Below are 21,254 nucleotides of genomic sequence, written 5' to 3' on the forward strand. Positions count from 1 at the left end.
AGCTTGACAAAAATTGTCTACCGTCCATACTCTTGACAGAGAGAACCAGGGGTTATTGAAGACATTAAAGACAGATTCATTTCCGCTTGTAAAGATTGTATAAGAAATTAAAGACAGATTCATTTCCACTTGCAAAAACAGCTCCTGTTCAAAGCCTTCATGCACAAATCATAAGGTCACACACAAACTACGATCTACTTTCCGATTCCTCGGTTCAAAAAATAAAAAATAAAAGCAAAACCGTGGCAAAAAATATGAGAAAGATATAATTCAAAACTTAAATCGCATTGCTTGTAACACTTCGCATACCAACAATGAATACAGTTCAGGCAGCTCTGTTTCTGAAAACAGGAGCAGGTACTTCCCTACCAAGTAAACCATCCATAACAACAACGGGCCCAACAGCCCTTTTTCAAAAAGGCTGAATCCTTCCACTCTTTCCAAAAATTTTGGGTTTGTTTCACTTGTGAGCCTCTTTAACAAAAGTCACATCTCCACTTCCAGCCACCGGAGACATTGCAGCCAATGGTGACAGCAGGCGCTTCTCTTGATCATCATCCAATTCCTCTGATACACGAGGGGTGGTGATTGATAGAGTTTCGGTACCATCTTCTTCTGGTCACAACCACCCAGAAAAGCAACAGAACAGGTTTCAAATGTTAATGATATAACAACTATAGACAACACAGAGATACAAACACTCTAATATCGAGTTGAAAATAGTCAAGAAAGAGAATAATCACCAGACTCATGATGGTATTCAGGTATCTGTTTAACAGTAGTCACTTGAAGGCTTTCAGGAAGAAGACAACTGCACAAAGAACCTGAAATTACAACCAAAACATGGACTTACGACAGTGTTTCAAGCAATAAATCATGCCCGTGAGAAGTAAAGGCCATCTCAGTTATATTACACAGAATATGACATAAGATGAAGACACAAAGCAAAGCATCGCAATCCAAACCCTCATGCACGGAGTCACACTAAAGTAAAAGCCACCACAAAGGATGGAGTTTTGAAAGGCATTCCTATAGTCCTACATGGACAAACATAAAGCAACTTGTTCCTGTGTAAGCAAAGTAATCATAGTCGTCTCAAAGATAATATCTTACTGACTTAATCAAGTCAAATATGATGCAAACAGACATGAGCAATCTTATTTCCAGCAAACACATAATTGCTTTCAGATTATGTTCATGGACCTCAACACTTGAAACCCTCAGTAGAAGGCTGCAGCAGTGAAGTAAATAAAGATCAAACACTAATGAAATAAAGGAGTACTACAATAGTCAGTAGAAAATATTATCTCTACCTAGCCGAGCGAGCCGATTCACCCATCCGGGAATCCGTTTTTGTGTCAACCTACATGCCATGTCATCTGTAAAATGGTTGCAATTCTTGGAGATGAGGTGATAGGTATCCCCATGATACTCTGAAGCAACATTCTCAATAAATGTCCGAAATTCAGAGGGATGCGTATTTATGAGGCCAAGTGAAACAGAACACCGGTAAATAAAACCTGGGCAGCTCCTTGGTTCCACTTCAAAAACTCCACTGACTGGGAAGTCATGGGCTCCAAAACCGTACTCTTTGCCATGGACTGTTACATACAAGAGAAAGATGATATTGTTAAACAGATTCTTCTCCTTTTTTAATAAAGGAAATAAAGGAGAATTAAAAGAAGTCAGTGATCAGTCAGAGCAATTTTCAGAACAGAGGATTTCAGTTTGTTTTGTAAAAACTACTCTCAAAAAAGCTTATAATAAAATTATATCACGAGAAATTGTTATTTCTTCAAAGTTAGTAACTTTTAGTTAATCAACCAGAAAATCATCTCCCACATCGAGAGCTCTCAATACAGAGATACACACCCACAGCCAACCCAACCCACCCACCCAAATATCCAGTACTTTCCAATTGGCAGATCCTTTCCTTCATAACCAAACATAAACAAATAAAAAAAAGCATATGGAAAATTTAATGCACTTTGTAAAACTAGATCAGCATAACTCCAAACAAAATGGTATAGAACGACATGAGTCTAGACTACATCCCAATATCATTTTCAATTCTTGCTGCTACATATCTAACTACTATATGACGTAGTACAATAATAACTTAGCATTAGATGCAAGCACATTCATACCTTTTCAATAACTAAATTCTTAATTCATTTTTGGGTCCGAAATCAGTGAAACATAACCAGATGTAGACCTACCAGCTTTAAACACCATATACATAAACAAAAACGTAAACTTCAAAACTGCAAACAGGAAACAAGCAAGCCCACAAATCCCACATCCTTCGTATCCATTTAAGCTTGAAAGTGCCAATCTTTAGAATAAATATATACAATCCAATCCAAAATATACGGAATGCCCAGAAAAGGAAAGAAACGAATCGACAAAGTAACTAAAAAGAAAAAAGAAAGCACAGCATATAACACAATGCAACCGTACCCAGATCGCCTGAACACATAGCAGAACGAAAGAAAGAACAAAAAGGAAAGAATTCTCACCTTCAATACCAGAGTGAAAGATTCCGAGGCCGAACCAAACGGTGTAATTGTTGAGAGGGGTGAGGTCGTAGACGTTCAACACCACCTGGGTCTCATAGCTTTTGTTCCCATCAATCCCGCCAAGTTGAGAGACCGAGTGGGAGGTGCTCTCGTCCCCCATTTTACCCCAATTCTTTTCGAAATTCCAACACAACCCCAAGATTTCAACTTTGCTTTTGTTCCCTTCTCAGTCCATCGGAGAAGAGAGAGAGAGGGGGGGAGAGAGAGAATAACAAGAGCCTTCAGTTCGGAGATCCGTTTCCGGCCAGAGCGGAAAAAGATGAAAGCTTTGAGACTTTGGAGGAATAAATTAAACGAAAAAAATAAAAAATCAATTCAAAAGTGGCAAGACATGGGTTGAGTTTCTTTCTTTCTTTCTTTCTTTTCTTTTCTTCTTTTCTTTTTTAAATTTGGACCAGGTTGTTTTTTGAAAACTCTTGGCTGTCATTGACGGATTGTGAATTTCGGGCGGAGGTCTGACACATAGCGCGCAATTTTGGAACCCTTCTCGTGAGAAATTCCTTTGCTCAAGATTAGTCACGTGTGAGTAAGGGAGTCGCACTCTGGTCTTTGACCGTAACACGACATTTTGTTACAATAAGAGCGGGGGAAATGGAAAAACCGGCGCCGGTTCGGCTATACTGAGTTTATGATATTGTCGACTTCGAAGTTCCAATTGGTTGCTTTGTTTGTTTATTTAGGCTATATTTATTTGAATCAGGAAATAATGCTCTGCAACAAGCGATGAAGTGGGTATATTTATATTTCTTCAATTCCTGGCTAGGCAATAATGCTCTGCAAAAAGCAGAGAGACTTGGCAAAAGCCCTTATAATCGAACTTGTGAGTTTATAAACGTGGAAATAACGCAAATTGACGAATTCAATGTGTTCATCAGCACAAAGGGGTAAAGTGGGGAAGACCGTGAAATAAATATATATAAACTGGTTTGAAGTTTTTTTTCAGGACTTCACTCTCAGCCTGACATTTATCAGCGTTACCATACCAAGCAACTCTGCTCCACAACTCAGTAGAATGGGCTCCAGGGTAGAAGGAAACGAGCTTCCATTTCATTCGCTAAATCACATACATTTCTTTAAATCAGAATTTCGACAATCAGTACCCCACTGACAGCTCCTGAATACAGAATTGGAGCAAACTTACTCTTCATACATATGCAATCATGGCTGGTTGTCTGGTGTTGTCCGTCGCCGGAGGCGCGCGCTACGCCTCCTAGCACCTGTGCTGCCATCTGAAGAATCATTATCCTCTTCTCTAGAAGCAGATGCAGCTTCGCCATCATAGCTCTCCCCCCAAAGTGTGGTAGCTCTCCCTCTCATTCTAACTTGTGCTCTGGTTCTTCTGGGACCAGACCAAGTGCTGCTCCTTAAACTGGCCCCAGGTTGAATTACTCGAACTAGAAAGACTACAGTCAACCAACCCCCATCATCAACTGGCAAACTGCTATCATCACCCCTATCCTCTCCAATTGAAGATTGGAGTGTGCTAAGCAGGTCACCAAAATCCCTCTGTCGTTCCAAACTCCTCCAGGTACGCTGTCGCTCTGGGTCTGCCTCTGATGGGCGTGCTTGTGGGTGCTCCAACCTAGCATGCTTCCTAAGATCTGCATAGGTTCCAATAAAACTACACGTCTCGCAAGAACAATTTCTTGATTTTGCATTCATGAAACAACGAGCGGGCTCCACGATTATCCAATCTTTTATCTCCCCACGGCAGAGGGGGCACAAAAGCTTTGGCTGTGCCTCATGCTCACAGGCTATAGGATTCATGGTGGGGGCCTCTTCCTCAATTCTACCATTTTGCACATGAGTAATTGTTGATTCAAGAGTTTCAGCTGGAGATGACTGAGTATCTAAAATCTGATTTTCTCCTTCTGGTGGCACAGTTGGTGAGGTTTCTGCTGAAAATGACTTGCAGTACTGGTCTAGACAGTTTGAATGGCGGTAGCTTGTGTCACACATGTAAGGGCGGCACCCCTTCTCATAGGATGAACATATAAGTAAAACTGCATTGTGTGGATGCTCCAAGCAAACAGGGCACCTGGTGTCTTCCCATTCTTTCACATTTTCCTCAGTTTCTGAAGGAATTTTGGGTGGCGGCCGCCTTGTATGACTGGAGCTGCATGGATAAGGAGATGCTCTATACCTATCACGAGACACAGATCGGCCCCTTCTATCCTTGGGCATTTTGTGCTCTCAAAGATACTTCACCCTCTCTCCAAGTGATAGTAGCAAAATTATTGAAACTAAAAAAAGACCAAATTAACACGAGTATTAGAACAACATTCTAATTTACAGATTAAAGATAATGTTGAGCTTAAGTGAATACCACAACAATTACAAAGATAAAAAAAATATCAAGCACAAATTCAACAAGCAAATAAATTCTCAAGTCCATCCACGAACTTAAGCCATCACCACCAATGATTAAAGGCATATGAACAAACAAGTTTACGATCATAGTCATTGGGAATATCCTATTAAACAATGAGTTGGTAAATATTACTATGAGTATAGAACCTGTAATGTCATGCACAAGCCTCAAGAATACCTGTAAACAAAGATTCTAAACACTGCCATTAAAAAAATTAAATATATTTTAAAAACAATTTAAAAACTCACAACACAAAGATAACCATTAAATCAATATACTTCTCCTACTTTGACAACTAGAAATCACACCTAAAATTGGGACGCACCTCCCGCAATCGCATAACTACAAAACTGGCCATTTTTTTCATTTATGGAATCAACATAAGTAATTTCCATCTCTTCTTTTTGTTTCCTGAACCTCAAGTGTAGTATAATTGGATAAAAACAAGGATTGAAACTCTGTATGTTGATTACAGATTGAAAACCTCAGGTGTGATATTGAACAACTCATAGTTACGGACCAACCACGGATGGGTATATCTCGATACCAATCAAAACAACCCACGCACCATTAAAAAAAAACAATCAGCCCAAACATGAATAATGAAGCAACAAAACACCCTTACTTTTTCGTCATTGAAAGTCATCATATAAAGCAAAAACAATGCCAATTTCACAGCTTCTACAAAACAAATAGAAAAGCCTAAAAGTTCAAATTCCGCGAATATTAAGCTAACACACCAGCTCGAACTCCAAATTCCAGGGATTAAAACACCGTTTCCCCAAACCTATCCACCTCCAAAGGCCCCAATAATAATAATAATAAAATTATTTTAAAAAATAACTTAACTAGAATAAACACGGAGCACAGAAACCCAGCCGAGAAAACATGTACCGAGATAAGCACCCCAAAGCGTTCAGATCCAGCTAAAATCGGACCTGAAATTAGGTAAGGATTAGAAAAATTACCAGATTGAAATTGGGAAAAACAAAACCCCAACTTGAAATACCGATTCAATTGGATTTGACTCGGCAGAGACTCTAGAAGCCTTATCAAGCAGCTGATTGCTCAGAGCCCTTAGAGAGAGAGGGAGAGAGATAGCGCTGGAGAAGCAGCCTTTCTAGGGTAACTGATTCAGCAGCAGCTACCGCGAGAGAGAAAAGAAATGCGACTGGGAACCGAGAGGGCGTATATATACTCTAATTCTAATATAATACATCATTTTCGTATTGTATGTATGTATTTGTATATACGGGGACATGGTGGTGTGTTGTTGGGTGTGAGCTGACGTGGACCACTCGCGTTCGCTCATCTCCTCGACCTGGCGTTTTTATTTTTTATTTTTTTATAAATTGATTGTTTTTTATTGCTCTTCAAAAGTTTGAATGATTATTGAACTCGGCGCCGTTTTGTTGTATTTGGAGGCAGATGCTGCTTCAAAGGTGGTGGTGATACGCTCTTATTATGTATTGTAATTAAAGGCTATTATTTTAAGAAATTGGGCTTGTGGGCTTAACAAATGAGCTCATCATAAAATTGAGCCCATAAACACGAGATCACACAAAGAAGAGAGAAATTTTTTAAAAGAAGCTAAAATAGACAAAATTGCCCTTATTTATTTTTGGATTTCCTAAGAAATCCTTTATATTTGCATGTCTTTGGTTTGAAAGTTAAGAGGTTTTTCTGCCTTTTTTGAAAAAGTGTTGACTTTTTTCAAAAGTGAAAGTTTTTTTGTAGCTAAAACCTAAATTTACTTTATTTTATTTATTTTAACTCCGGTTACAGATTAGTAAATATGTCATAGAATGATTGTATTATAGTTTAAGCAGTTGAAAGCATTCGCTTATGCATACATAGTTTTGTGTCCAATTTCACCTTCTATAAAAAAGAATATAATGTTGATTCTTGGTGTACAACTATTTCCATTAACTTGAATTTAGTGGTCCTTTCAAATTAAAATTGATATTCTTGATGTTGGAACTAATGGTTACGTTTTGAAGAACATAGCTTCTTCTTTTTTTGGTGAAGAATAATAGAGCTTTGATGCAACGAAAACTTTTGAAATTTCCTCGAAAACAAACTATAATCTTTAAAATTTGCTAAGTTATAAGATGTAATCTAATTGAGAAATTAGGGTTAGTGTTCATACCTTCTTTTAGTGTTTTCGAAGCCAATCTTCGTCTTCTTCAACTTGATCTTTAATCCCTTGAATTAATAAGAACTTACAAAGATGAAAATATAAAATAAAATGAAAAAGCCCTCCTATATGTATAGAGTCGAAATCTTTTTCTTTTTCATGAAGAAAATAATTCAACCAATAATACTATAACGAGTGTATAATAAGAAACTAATCAAATAATATGATTTCCTTATGTGGTGAGCCTTTTTCTGATTGTTCAAGGCTATTATTTAAGGATAGAATTGATGCTTATGATTAATAGGTTTAGTGTCGTTTAATTTTCACTTTGTTAAAGAAGGTTTTAGAGTAAAATAATAAAAGAAATTAAAATATAAATGATAGTCTAAACTACAAAGGAAATGGAAGTTTCTTACACACACACACACTATCAAGGTGTCATGAAGGTTCGAACCTGAAACTATTGGTCAATAAGTCAATGCCATTTGTCACTGGGCTAGACCCAGTTGACTAGCTTAAACTCTTATCGAAAATTTGTTGTATTGTTGAATTGAAAAATAAAGATATAATTGAAAGATAAATTAATAATTATAAGGAAACTTATGATCTTTGATTCTTTCCATTTAAGCCACTTTAAAAAGTTCCTAATATGAAAAAATATGGTTCCGATAGACCTCAGTTGTGAAATTATAAATGCAAGAATTGGGAGAGAACGAATCCAACTTCCTCTTTTCTTTTCTTTTAAATTAAAATCTTAAGAGTGCAAGAATAAATGTTTTTACCCACTAGAGTCACAAGGCCCTGCAATGCAACACTCTTTTGCACTTGAAAGAATAATAATGATTATAGAATGATTTACATATGAAAGCTCATTGATGGTTGCATGCAGTAGGTAGGTAGGAAAACTGACAGGCCAGCGAGGTTTTGCAATTTTTAGGCGTTTTTGAGGGGAGGGGCACAAGCACAGACAGCAAGGAAAACTAAGACATGTACACGGACCTTCCAATGCACATGCAGGACCCCAGTGGAACCTGCATTTGATAATTCAATGTCCAATAAGTATCCTTTTCCAATCAATTGGTTTAGATTCATTGCAACATTCCTCTCCACCATATAGAAATCACATTTTGCCATCCCAATTCACATCTTAAGTGGGAAAAAGAAAAAATTTAGGTATATGTTCTATACAGTATCTATATTCTATGCAACGATGCAAGGCCATGACCATTGCAAGCCATAACCATCAAGGTCATGCCCTGTTCTTTAAAGACTAGACAAACTTTTAGGACCATCCAACTACTGAAGAACTTTCACAAACTTCAGCCTCTGCCTACTATACGCTACCTATTAGCCTATTACATACCGGTGATTGCAAAAATGACATCCAGCTTGGCTAACCCTACTGCAAGATTTTCTTTAGGTTGCACAAGACAGTGGACGGCAAAACTTAACCTTGTCTCAGCATGTGCACTTCCTGGTAGTCCCAACGTATTTACAGGACAGATTTCATTGTTCAGCATGTAAGGTCAGATTCAATATTGTCACTTGATGTTCATGGCAGCTGACATGGCACGTAGCTCCTTTGCAATTTCTGAGAAGGGTGGCCGAGAGTCAGGATCAGATGAACAGCACCTCTCCATCAATGATCTCCACATTGGATCGCACCAGCTTGGGATTTCAGGTCGCAGACTGCCTTTGATTATACCGGCTGAAAACATCACAAGAAAATGTTGTAAACAAACTTTGATCATCCATAAACAAGAAAACAAGCTAGTAGTAGAATTTCTATTCTTTCTTTTCTTTTTGGTAAGATTAACTTAATGCTTACCTATTAGTTCCTTTGAGCGCAAGTTTGCATAGGGTTCCTCCCCAGTCAAGAGTTCCCACATCACAATTCCAAATGAGTACACATCAACCTACATATAAAGTATCAAAGAAATCATCGAATATCCATAATGTGATTGACAAAAAAATTAAAACATAAACATAATTGAGCATTTGAAAAATGACCATCCTTTACCTTCTCTGTCACCAAATTGTTCTGGCTGTTCAAAAGTTCTGGAGCCATCCATGGTATGGTACCTCGCACTCCACCAGAAACAAGTGTCCTCTGCTTGATTTTTGATAAACCCAGATCACCAATCTGAATAGATTAAGTTGATATTTCAAATTACAAGGGGAAAGAAAACAGAAATATATGGAGGCAATAGTATTCTTCCTAATCGTCATGGATCAATCATCAATAACAAGGATAAAGGTAGAAGAAATTCTAATAAAAATTACCAAAAACGCTTCCCAGGCTGCATACCTTACACACTGGGCGCTGAGTGTCCCTCATATTCACGAGAAAGTTATGTGATTTCAAATCAAAATGGACAATGCTCTTCTCATGAAGATATTCCATACCAAAAGCTGCATCCATTGCTATAATCAGCCTCTTTCGACGATCAATAGTTCTGTGAATCAGAAATGCAACATGAGAAAATGATTATACTGCATTGCTACCTATTCATTGCATGGTCAATGCGAATGTATGAGGAAAAGGGAGGGGAATATGCACCACAATTTTAGAATTGTAGTTGTATAAGAAGAGAAACTAGTAATCAGTGCCACATTTGAATGACAGCATACTGTTCATGCTCTTTAGATTAGGATGCAAGGCTTTCAATCACAACTAGAGGGAATTTGTTCTAGATTATCTCCAGGCCAATATTAAAGATTAAGAAACCAGTCATATTACTCCAATGATCAAATCCTTGGATTGCTTTACCAATACATATACATTTATGCTAGATTTTGGCTCCCAAAAAAGAAAAAGAAGATGAAAGAACCTTATATTATGCTATAAAACTATCTTACCGATCTTTTTTTTGCAAAACTTGTTTTAAAGAGCCATTCACCATGTACTCTGTCACTGTTGCCAAATTTGTCACTGGTCCATCTGACACTACACCATAGAATGCCACAATATTTGGGTGGTGAAGCTGGCCTAGTATGCGAGCTTCCTTCCAAAAGTCAGCAAGCTGCAGAAAGTAAACAGAAAGAGTTAACACATGAGATAGCATGCAGGTATATGCATTAACTATAGTAGTGAGATAAATAATGTATCAGATGTTTTCCTCTCCTCACTTTCTTTCTTTCTACTCCATGCAAGAATAAAAAATAGGTAAACTTTTTATTTGTGAAAAGGGAAGAACAGAAAAAATAAATAAATTATCATAATGGGAATGTCGTGGGAATGAAATAATTACCAATCGATCCTCCTTCACTGTGCCTTCAGTAAAGCAACCGGGCTTAATCTTTTTTATAGCAACATCAGATCCCTTCCACTTTCCATAGTAAACAGTTCCGTATGTTCCCGAACCAAGTTCTTTTATGAACTCAAGGTCAGAATTTTTTATAGTCTGCATAACAAGGAGCAAACAAACGTTCAACCTATACATTCCATTCACTCTCCATATGCTTATAAAGCAGAAATTGTGTATGTTCAAAAGTTACCTGCAGCTCTCGAGTGGCCAGATGAGTATAAAATGCAGCCGGATCACTGGAGGTTCCACCATTTACTTTAAAGCATTCAAGACTTTCTCCATTGTTGGCCTAAGAAATCAGAATCATAAGTCAAAGCTGAGGAAATTTTACCACTAATAGTCAAATAGTAAAGCTAATAAAAAACTAAAACAGATGTTTCTTTTTCTTTTCTGATTTCTTATATGTTGGAGGTAAATGAGATAAATGGTTTCCAAGTAACTACCTTTCCATCAATTCTTATACTGGATGAAGGATCCTGCTGAACCTCCTCATATTGCACGCTATCTTTCTCTTTCTTAGCAGAATTCTGGGAGAAAGGATTAGATGCAACTCCATTTGATCCATCAACTAGATGGCCTGAGGTAACTTGTCCTTCATCCATGAGATCTATAGGCTTTGATTGAGGTTTTAGCAAGACATCAGAAGACACAACACTGCTAGCATGAGAAGAGAGCTGAGGAGCTTCCGCTTCTTTGGATGATGACAGTGAAAGGTTGTGCAAAGAAATACTCACTGAAGATGTTACTCCGCTATATGAACCTTGAATGCCATTAGTGCCGTTTTCACAATTGATTACAGAGTTGATGACTGCTTCTCCATTAGGCAACTTGTTATCACCTTCCAATCTGATTCCAATGCCACATCCCACTTCACTGGGTAAGCCAGAGGTGTCGGCAACCTTCTGAGAGTCCATCAGACGCACCTCCTTTTCAAGATCACAATTGACAGGCACTGCATGAAAATTTTCATATGAAGTCCGATATGGACCTTCACAGTTCCCAAAGTCAGAACCAGTTAAGAGATCTTCCAGAATGTCCATTCTCCTCACAGATGGGCCCGAACTCTCAGTGGCATCAGAGTTCAAGAGCGATTGATCAACCACACCAGTAAATGCACCATAACAACCTAAAAGGGATTCCTCAGGATTTAGATTCCTAAGCTGTGGAAGTGCAGGGCCTCCCCATTTACTCGGTTTCTCATTACCACATAGGACATCCATCAAGTAACTGTCTTTCACTGAATTAGAATCCATCATCCTCACCCTTTCTTCCATTGTTTGCTCAGAAAAACCATGACAATGCCTCCATGAATTTAGATTGCGAGCTCTCATTGGCTGCCCCTGCTTTGCAATGTTCGAATTTGGCCTGAGCCCGGGGTAGCATTTCCGTACTGAAATCCCCTGCTTTGTTCTGTTGTTCCCCATTTCAGCTATGTTGTTCCGATGATGATTCCGAACATGGTATTGATAACACCGCTGAATTCTAGAATCATTCACACCGAATCTATGGTTACGGATGCTGCTATTAAAGCCACCACACACCTTATCTCCGGCATAAGAAGACTTGACAGGATACACAGTTCCAGCCAAAGCATCACCACTATAATGACAACTCAATTGATCCTTCACTGAATAACAATTGGCTTCCCAAGGCTTAACGTTCTCTCTGTTCAGATAGCTAATCCCAGCCACTCCAGAGTTTCCCAAATCCTTCTTAGCATTACAACAATTACAAGTTGGTTTCATACCCGAAGAACAATTCATTGGTTTCGAACACAGTGTTGCAGGGACTGACTGACTATATATCCCAACCCCATTACAGGAAACCTGACCCGACCTCGCCGAACAACACTGCCCAGAACTACCTGTTTCAACACGCAAATTCCCATATCTGGGATTCAATAGATTGGACCGAGACACTGAAAACTGCACTTGATTATTACCCCAGTTACTCCCTACTCTGTTAGCCAACAAGTCTCTGTTGATCGAGACTGGCTGTTCAGGGCCTAAATCTATAGGCGGACGTTCATATGAAGCACACTTTTGGCTCTCGCCAAAGCAACCCATTTCCATATCACTCTCATTAACACCAAAACCACGGCCTAAAGCCGATTGCTTTGCTAGCAATTGCTGTTTCAACACCATCTTCCTCAGCGACTCATCACCATACCGTACAGCCCCTGGGTTTTTAACCGCCACCTTATCATCTATCCGAGCCCCGCCCAAATGATGGGTCTCAATATTTGGGCTCTCGGACTCAAACCCATTACTGAATTTCAGTCCTTTCACGCAATTAACATGAACATTAAGATTATCGTTGCCATTGCTACAAACAAAGACCCAGAGCCTCGCGGACTTACCGTCGAGCTCGAGCTTGTCGTACTCGTCGATCATGCACCGAACGTCGTTGTCGGAGACGATGAGGACGAGAGGGGAGGTTTCGGAGTCGGAGCCGGAACCGGGAAGCTGGTATTTGAGGCTAAACGAGGGATTAATATTGGGGCAAAGATCCAAAATCTTTGATCGGAGCTTCGAGAACCCGATGTTTCGGTCGACGGATACGATTCTGGCTTCGCCACCGACGTACCGGAGCTTCCCGGAAGGTGGTCTAGGCTGGAAGGCGCCATTGAAGCTGCACACCAGCTTGAGCTTCTTGGGCTGAGAAGTGGGCCTTGTGCGACGAGAGAGAGGTGGCTCTTTCATGGATGTCATAGACATAGAGAGAGTGAGTGATTCTTGGGGTGTGTTGAGAAACAGAGTGTGAGAGTTTATACTTGCATTGTATGGGAGTGTGCCAGGGTTCAAGTCCTTACCCTGAGAAGTGGTTGAAATTTCCAGGTTGCCACTCTTTTTCATGTCAGTTTACTAAATTTGTTGAGTTTGCGGTTTTACAACTTGAGTTGAGGTTGATATATAGTATGATAACTCCAAATCTGATTTGGACACGACTTAATTATAGGTTTTTTTATCTTCTTCTTTTTCTGTGAAATGAACCTAAATACATTTTTTTCTTTTGATTTTGCCTTTTGAAAGTCCAATACAAGACTTTGTGTGGGAATCTTGTGACTTACTCTCTCCCTTTCTTTGTGTTCTTTTTGCCTTTTTGGACTCATGTAAATGGCTAAATAAAAATCAATTAAATACAGAGTTTATAAGAAGATAAGGAAGCACCCTTTTTTTAAGGTTGAAGTCCTCTTATTATTATGATTCTTATGGAATAATAACTTCCAATCATAAGGGAATTATACTGCATATCTGATTTTGTAGTTCCCAAATCTAATCACAATAGACGCGGGATTTATTCTCAGCCCTCAAATGGTGGATTATTTTGGTTTTTTTTTTTTTTTTCTACTATCATGATTTTTTAGAGGCACCTCACAAAACCTTTGCAAACAAAATTACTTTCCAAGCATTAATTTTTCAATCATCGTCTCATACTGATCATTGATAGCATTCTCAATACTTATCGCATAATATATATATTTTTCTTTCTATAAATGAATTGAGATTGATTAAATTTTTTTACTATCGGACCACTCCCTTTTATTTATACAAAGAAAGTAAAGAATGACCAAGTATAATAATTATAGCGAAACTATTGATCCTGGAAGGAATAAGGGAGTTTGAGAAACAAACAAATAAACCTAGATGCTCCCCAACGGAATACGACTCTACGAACCAAGAGGTGGTTATCGTTTATTAGTGGATTAACCATAATTTTTAATTGACAAAGGGGCATTTTAGAAAATAAGAAGGCATGCAAGGGTATTAATTTACAAGCGCAATGAAAATGTTCTCTTTGCCATTGCATGGTGCCATTCCATTGGCCTGTTGGCCGGCGGTTACATTCTAACGAGATAACCTCCCCTTTTTTTGTCTTTTAGTCCAATTAGGAAACCATCAGTCAAAGCAGCATTTGACATATATCATTCAATTTAATAAATCCTGTGCTATATTGCGCCGAGCGTACACGTTTGCAAACTACTGGAACATCAATCCTTTCAAAGGAAAAAGGAAGTTCGTACAAAACCAAAAACTCTGATAATGGAATAAAAATTACCTTCAAAATTCTAAACCAACCAAATATTATTATTACTATGTCCATGTGCATACGTGGGCCACTGTATTTCATTCCCACCTGAAAGCCACAAAAGCTGCTCAACCTCCTCCTTATTTTTTGCCATTTCCGGTTTTTGATGGTAGGTGACACGCGGCCCGGTGTCATAACACCACGACTCCCAATCATAACATTGTTTTTTTGGGGGGGGGGGGGGCGGGCGGCTTTAGATGGGGCCCGAAATCTGATCAACACGTAGGTTTTGTTTCTAGTGACGTGGATATGTGAGAGGAGTGATGACTCATGGAGGTGCACTGATGACAAATCGTGATGCGATGTCCATTACCCTTTGCGTATACGAATTAAATATTAAAATATTAAAAATTTGGGCTGTGGTTTAGAATTGGATAGTTGTGGGCTTGAGTTGCATAGGAAAAGCTAACAAAATGAAAGTTTGGGCCGAGCCACAGTCTGGCCCAGCTCTTGCTATAATCCCACCATCAGTTCACAATTAACGAGTAACAATAGAAATCAACGATTCAGAGCCACTCACGATCATAAATATAATTACGCACTTGTACAATTCCTGCAAATTACAATCGTATACAAGTTTCAACTTTCAAGGATTTCACACTCAACAAGTTTAATTTCATATACACACAACAATCTAGATTTCTCAAGTGCTCTCTGCCTACTCTTTTCTCTTTTCTTGCAAAGCTTATTAGGTCAAATCTCAAACCAGTTTTTGATAGACGTAGTGACTGCATGTTGAAGGGGTTATCCTGTTGATTTATAATCTCAAAAGGCTAAGTCAATGAATAATTGATACAACTATAAGGTTTAGTGGATGGATGATACGAGACATATTACACGATTATGATATCAAAAACTAGAGAATTAAAAGTACATTCTGCCTCTTTCACAACTCAATTGTATCCCTTCCCTACACAATTCAGACAGCGTTGTATCCTGCAAAATCCCATGGAACAAAACTTCAAAACACCACTCAAGCATTTTAATCTTCTCAATAAGAGGGAAAAATGTAAACTTAATTCTGGCTGAAGACACTAAACCAAAAATTCATTGCCAAATTGTAGCAACATGAGGAGGAGAAAGAAAGACTAAAAGCAAGCAGTATCAGTGTTCACTAACCCATTTCCATCGCAGGTTGGGCAAAGACAGGGGTTGATGGCAATTGGGTCATACAGAGGCGACCATTCAATGGTATTATTCCCTTTGCATAGCTTGCATATGTAAAACCCTTTCCCTCTACAAACCCCACAAGGCAGCGCAATCTTTCTCTGCCCAAAACCCACCAAAAAAAGGAATGATAAGAGAGCAATTTAGCAAACAAAAGGAGACGAAAGTTGGAAAGGTAAAGATGCCAAGGTGGGTTTTTGGTCTTCTTACCCTTTTGGATTCGGTGGCCAACCGAAGCGCTCCAATAGTGGCAGTGGAAGCCAAATTCAGTGTGAAAAATCCGCCGACGAGTACGGCAGCAACTGTGCACAAGGTGCGCAGTGGCTTTGGAATCATTTTTACAGGGTTGGAGTTTCGCAGGGTCGATTTCTCAAACAGTTGGAGAGCATGGTGTCAATTCCATGAAGCTAAGGCTAAATTCCCAGGTGGACCCTTGTGCTCATGAAGCGGGCCGTAGAAGAAAACAGAGGCCCGTTTGGTTGCTATCCGACGCTTCCATTAGATCAGCCCCACCCGGCCCACGGAGGGGACCCGTTTCAATTTGGAATGCGTGGCACACTGGCACTGGTATGGGACCTCCTACGCCTTTTATGTTTGGATTGCCATTGTTCTTTACTGATTTTTTTTTTTTTTTCCTTTAAAATATTTCATATGACTTATTAAATTAATGTATTTGGAATTTTTGTTAAACCCAAAAATGATACCCTTCAGGATTATTGATAAGCTTTTAAGTTAATCTATATATATAAAGCAAAAGGCAGAGAATGGTAAAATATTCAAAATACCAGAAAATGCCCTTAGTTAATGCAAACATTACAAATTGAAATTATTAATTAAATGAGGATAATATGGTAAATTCAAAATTTTTAGTATTAAAAAAATTAAAAAAAAAAAGAAAATTCAGATAATGGATCCTATTTTTATGGAACACAACTATCCATTATCTTTTTTAATTCTAAAATAAATTTAATTTTTTTTTTAAAAAGCCTCTTGCAGGCGCGGAAGCGCGTGCAGAGAGGCTAGTATATATAAAGCAAAAGATAGAGAATGGTGAAACATTCAAAATACCAAAAAATGTCATTGGTTAATTCAAACATTAAGAATTGAAATTATTAATTAAATGAGGATAATATGGTAAATTCACATTTTTTTTCATATTAAAAAAAGTAAAATTAAAATAAAATCAGATAATAGGTTCTATTTTTATGGAACATAACTACCCATGTTATATTTTCTTAATTCTAAAAAAAAAAGAAAAAAAAAAAAAAAAAACCAATTGGGATAATGCTAGGCTTACCATATTTTTATACCAATATTGTGTGTTACCTCTCTAATAGAGGTGGAGTCCACTAATACAATGGGGCCCACCTCTATTAAAGATGTGGTACACAATATGACATAAAAATACGATAAGCCTACTGTGTATCACCTCTCTAATAGAGGTAGAGTCCACCAAATAATGGGACCCACCTCTATTAGAGAGGTGGTACACAATGTTGTATAAAAATATGATAAGCCTAGCATTTTCCATATCTAAATATGGAATAAATGTCGTTACTCACAAATAACGTACGTGTAATATATTTTAACAGAATTTAAACATAAAATGTGATGGATCTTTAACATTTGTGTTTAAAGACTTTTTAAAAAAAAATTATGAGCATAGGGAGGGGAGAAACTAAAAACAAGATGTTAGACTTTTGAGAATATGATAATGATAATATCAATGCTAAATATTCATGCACATAACGTTGGCCAAGAAATAGTGAACACTTTCTTGGATTTTAGAGGGACTGCTGGTCTCCTTGGTTAGGAGTGAGGTCAACAATGTTTATTCCTTCGTTTGGACTATAGGATTTTATTGAAAAAACAAAATTAAATCTTCATTAGGCTGTAATTCTGTCATCATTTCAATTCCCCACACATAAGTTTCCAACATCATTTCAGCGAAAAGGGAACGAAACCGGAGCAACATCATTCACCAAACCATAAGTTCCCAACATCTAGCTCACATTTCACTTCACAGAAACCGTACTCCAAAGAATTGTTAGAAGTCTACCATTTTGACTATTTTTTTAAAGTTGAATTTCGACTCTCATTTCTGATTATGGTGCATCAAGAAATGTTGTCACTAGTATAATAAGCCTCATGACAACTTCGACTTGGATCATACTAGTGCTGTCTCTCTTTAATCTGTTTAACATGAAACCATGGAGAGCATTTTCTGTTGTATTCTGTATCTTCAGCTGCTTCTTTGTGTGCTTATCTCATGCATCAGACTCCCTCAGGCATGGACAGTATTTATATAGAAATGAAACCTTGGTTTCTGCTGGTGGAGTGTTTGAGCTAGGCTTTTTCAGCTCCCATGCTGCACCAAATGGATACTTGGGAATCTGGTTCAAGAATGACAAGAACCAAAAGCCAGTTTGGGTTGCAAATAGAGATAGCCCCTTTATGGATTTCCCAGGAGTACCGGGTTCCTCAGGAGTATTTCTCACCATCAGGTATGATGGGAACATGGTGATTAGTGATCAAAGAAATGCTCCGTTTATTCTGAATTATGGAGCACTTGCATCAAGCAATAACACACGTGCAACAATAGGTGACTCGGGAAATCTAATTCTCATGGAAGGAGAAGAGATTTTGTGGCAGAGTTTCTATTATCCGACAGATACATTTCTTCCTGGAATGAAATTGGGGTTGTTTAACATGAATACTGAGCAGTTGAGGAAACAGTTTCTAGTATCCTGGTTTAGCTCATCTGTCCCTGCTGATGGTTCTTATGCTTTAGGCATTGATCCTGTAAACAATACTCAGTTCAATGTCTGGCGCAGTGATGGTGCTTACCAACAGATTGGCTTGTGGGATGGCCATGAATTTAAGTTCTTCTTCCAAAGCACATCAGATAATCTCAATTTCAGCTTTGTTTGGAATAGCAATGAGATTTATCTTACTTTTAACAACAAAAACACTAGCATGCCTTCATGGTTTGTGTTAACCTCAAATGGGGAGATTAATGAGTTCAGGATGGTAGGGCAGGAAATCGAGATTGTGGATTATTCACTATGTGATGACACAATGGCACGCAGTTCTAATGGCTGTTTGGTGGCGATGCCATCAGCATGCTCAGGTGGAGATAATTTCTCAAACACCAGAGGATCGCTGCCGAGTTCAATGGTTTTAAGCTGGCCAATTCATGTAGATCCCTATGACTGCGAGATATTGTGCAGGAACAATTGCTCATGTGTTGCATATGCATATAAGCCATTGCAAGATGAAGGAATTCTATGTCAACTTTATTATGGAAATAAAAGCGATCTTCTGAAACTGGTAGGGACAGGAAACAGCACTGTTTATGTGCGTGGTAATGCTTCTAAATCCGGTAAACTTTCACCTTTATTCAAACTTCGATGATAATAAGAAGAAACACTCTATTTTTTATTCATTTTGAATGCCTTCAAAGTTTTTAGATGGTAAGATGTGAACACCCTCCCTTTTTCTCTACCTAAAATCTGAGAAAGAGCTTTTTTTCTTTCCCTCAGATAGGAAGCTGTTGGTTGTCACAGTTATGGTGATTCCCTTGGTATTCTTCATTTTGATCTTATTGCTGCATCGTTTATGGAGAAAGTTTTTAGGTACGTTAACCAAACTGAGTTGGCCAACATATACCAAAACTTTGCCAAATTAAATATGTTGTGTGGACTTATTTCTCTGTATCGACAGCAGGAATTTATGGCTTCCATAATGGCATGAGAGACAGTATGAGGTTATTATTGTTGCAGTTGAGCTCTGATGATAATGCAAGCAGTCCCAATGTTATAGAACTTGGAACGAAGAAGGATCATGAGTTGCCATTTCTTAGCTTTTCCTTCATAGTGACATCCACCAATAATTTCTCTCTTGCAAATAAGCTTGGACAAGGTGGTTTTGGACCTGTTTATAAGGTGTGTGTGCAGAACTAACAATAAGGCATATGGTGACAGGTTTTATTGATTTCTCTTTTTGATCATTTATATACATTGATAATCTGTTATATTAGATTCAAAGTTTCGATGGAAAAAATTAAAAAAACCAGTATCTGCTCTTTGTTGCAGGGTAAGTTACTAGAACATGACATTGCAGTCAAAAGGCTTTCCAAAAATTCTAGACAAGGACCGTTGGAGTTCAAGAATGAGGTGCAGTTAATCTCTAAGCTCCAGCACAGAAATCTTGTTAAGCTTTTGGGTTGTTGCATTCACCGAGAAGAAAAGATATTAATCTATGAGTACATGCCCAACAAAAGCTTGGACTCCTTCATTTTTGGTTTGTAAATTCATATATGCCCATTCCCTATCTTATTTTTGGCTGTCAGTTTCTCTCATGCTGTGTAAATTGCAACTCATGCAGATCCAACAAAGCGAAGACTATTGAATTGGACACAGCGCATACACATAATTGAAGGGATTGGTCAAGGGCTTCTTTATCTTCACAAGTACTCTAGATTAAGAATTATTCATCGAGATCTGAAAATTAGCAACATCTTATTGGATGCTTATATGAACCCCAAGATATCAGACTTTGGCTTGGCTAGAATTTTATCCGGGAATGAATGTCGAGCCAAAACAAATCGGATTGTTGGAACATAGTAAGTAACTTCTGTATGTTTATACGCACAGGTAGATTTAGTCATGCCTGCATTAGTGTATTTTAAACATATGCTTGTCATGCAGCATATCCTTTTGATAAAACTCGAATGACTCTTTTTCCCCTTGTTTGAAACCAGCGGTTATATGTCTCCTGAGTATGTGATGCACGGCCTTTTCTCAACAAAGTCTGATGTATTCAGCTTTGGAGTCATTGTGTTGGAGATTGTAAGTGGCAGGAAGAATGCAAACTTTCATGAGTCAGATCATTCTTTGAACTTACTAGGACATGTAAGTGGCAACACCTGGCTTCTGAATTTATTATATTCTCATGCCCCTGTTTATTTTATCTAAGGTGTTAAAATGTGAAAATTGTTAAAGGCATGGAATTTATGGAAATCTGGGCGATGCTTGGAGTTGATGGATTCGACATTGGCCGATTCAAGTTCAACGGATAGCCTTGCGCTCTGCATTCAGGTGGGACTTTTATGTGTCCAAGATTGTGCAGAAGAGAGGCCAACCATGTCAGATGTTGTTTCAATGTTCAGCAATGAAGGGGCAACTTTGCCTACGCCTAAACAGCCTACATATTCTAACTTAATGACAGAGGTTGATAAACCATTAAGACGTGAAGTGCATTCTGAAAATCTTTTGACATTTTCAGCCATGGAAGCACGATAACAACTTCAAACTTGTATGCTCAAGTTTATGTACAGATGGATTGCCTGTATAGTTCATGTTCCTGTTCATGTACAGATGGATTGCTCAAGTTTTGATCCAATCCACATTGTTGCACTGAAATTTCTGCTTCTTAACAAATCAACTTTTTCGTAAGAAACCACAAGGGTTTTTGAACTTTTGCATTCATTTCCTATAATTGTGTATGCCTTATGTTGCGGGGCTGTCAGGTTGGCCATATTTTTCTCAGTGTATGATCTGTACATTATTGAAGGAGTGGAAGCTCACAGTTATACAATGACA

At 38.2% G+C, this 21,254-nt stretch overlaps 5 protein-coding genes across 8 annotated transcripts; 1 reads left to right on the top strand and 4 right to left on the bottom strand.

Annotated features, from left to right (window-relative positions):
• Positions 1 to 100: 100 nt before the first annotated feature.
• On the bottom strand, positions 101 to 3,056 carry LOC117635694 (deSI-like protein At4g17486). Of its 2 annotated transcripts, none has more exons than XM_034370045.1 (4): positions 2,520 to 3,056; positions 1,314 to 1,601; positions 744 to 824; positions 101 to 612 (listed from the first exon to the last, which is right to left on the bottom strand). In XM_034370045.1, the coding sequence occupies exons 1-4, from the start codon at positions 2,677 to 2,679 to the stop codon at positions 461 to 463; spliced, it is 681 nt and encodes a 226-aa protein (XP_034225936.1). In that variant the 5' UTR covers positions 2,680 to 3,056; the 3' UTR covers positions 101 to 460. The 2 variants fall into 2 exon arrangements, with proteins under 2 accessions (XP_034225936.1, XP_034225934.1); XM_034370043.1 differs by having other exon boundaries at positions 101 to 615.
• A 252-nt stretch (positions 3,057 to 3,308) lies between these two features.
• LOC117635692 lies at positions 3,309 to 6,126 on the bottom strand. 3 transcript variants are annotated; one of them, XM_034370041.1, is made up of 3 exons: positions 5,960 to 6,126; positions 5,845 to 5,888; positions 3,309 to 4,822 (listed from the first exon to the last, which is right to left on the bottom strand). In XM_034370041.1, exon 3 carries the CDS (start codon positions 4,761 to 4,763, stop codon positions 3,738 to 3,740), a length of 1,026 nt encoding a protein of 341 aa, XP_034225932.1. In that variant the 5' UTR covers positions 4,764 to 4,822; positions 5,845 to 5,888; positions 5,960 to 6,126; the 3' UTR covers positions 3,309 to 3,737. The 3 variants fall into 3 exon arrangements, with proteins under 3 accessions (XP_034225932.1, XP_034225931.1, XP_034225930.1); XM_034370040.1 differs by having other exon boundaries at positions 5,800 to 5,888; XM_034370039.1 differs by lacking the exon at positions 5,845 to 5,888 and having other exon boundaries at positions 5,919 to 6,126.
• A 2,219-nt stretch (positions 6,127 to 8,345) lies between these two features.
• Positions 8,346 to 13,250, bottom strand: LOC117635529. The gene is made up of 8 exons (XM_034369832.1): positions 10,839 to 13,250; positions 10,586 to 10,684; positions 10,339 to 10,491; positions 9,947 to 10,110; positions 9,396 to 9,543; positions 9,108 to 9,230; positions 8,916 to 9,003; positions 8,346 to 8,795 (listed from the first exon to the last, which is right to left on the bottom strand). Exons 1-8 carry the CDS (start codon positions 13,248 to 13,250, stop codon positions 8,629 to 8,631), a joined length of 3,354 nt encoding a protein of 1,117 aa, XP_034225723.1. The 3' UTR covers positions 8,346 to 8,628.
• A 2,008-nt stretch (positions 13,251 to 15,258) lies between these two features.
• On the bottom strand, positions 15,259 to 16,191 carry LOC117635168 (protein BUNDLE SHEATH DEFECTIVE 2, chloroplastic). The gene is made up of 3 exons (XM_034369513.1): positions 15,862 to 16,191; positions 15,604 to 15,752; positions 15,259 to 15,420 (listed from the first exon to the last, which is right to left on the bottom strand). Exons 1-3 carry the CDS (start codon positions 15,985 to 15,987, stop codon positions 15,378 to 15,380), a joined length of 318 nt encoding a protein of 105 aa, XP_034225404.1. The 5' UTR covers positions 15,988 to 16,191; the 3' UTR covers positions 15,259 to 15,377.
• Positions 16,192 to 17,853: 1,662 nt separating this feature from the next.
• On the top strand, positions 17,854 to 21,191 carry LOC117635531 (G-type lectin S-receptor-like serine/threonine-protein kinase At1g11330). The gene is made up of 7 exons (XM_034369833.1): positions 17,854 to 19,033; positions 19,194 to 19,286; positions 19,375 to 19,595; positions 19,746 to 19,953; positions 20,038 to 20,275; positions 20,414 to 20,564; positions 20,655 to 21,191. The coding sequence occupies exons 1-7, from the start codon at positions 17,854 to 17,856 to the stop codon at positions 20,952 to 20,954; spliced, it is 2,391 nt and encodes a 796-aa protein (XP_034225724.1). The 3' UTR covers positions 20,955 to 21,191.
• The last annotated feature ends 63 nt before the right edge of the window (positions 21,192 to 21,254 follow it).

This window comes from Prunus dulcis, chromosome 7 (assembly GCF_902201215.1).
Source record: "Prunus dulcis chromosome 7, ALMONDv2, whole genome shotgun sequence".
In the NCBI taxonomy this organism is placed as follows: domain Eukaryota; kingdom Viridiplantae; phylum Streptophyta; class Magnoliopsida; order Rosales; family Rosaceae; genus Prunus; species Prunus dulcis.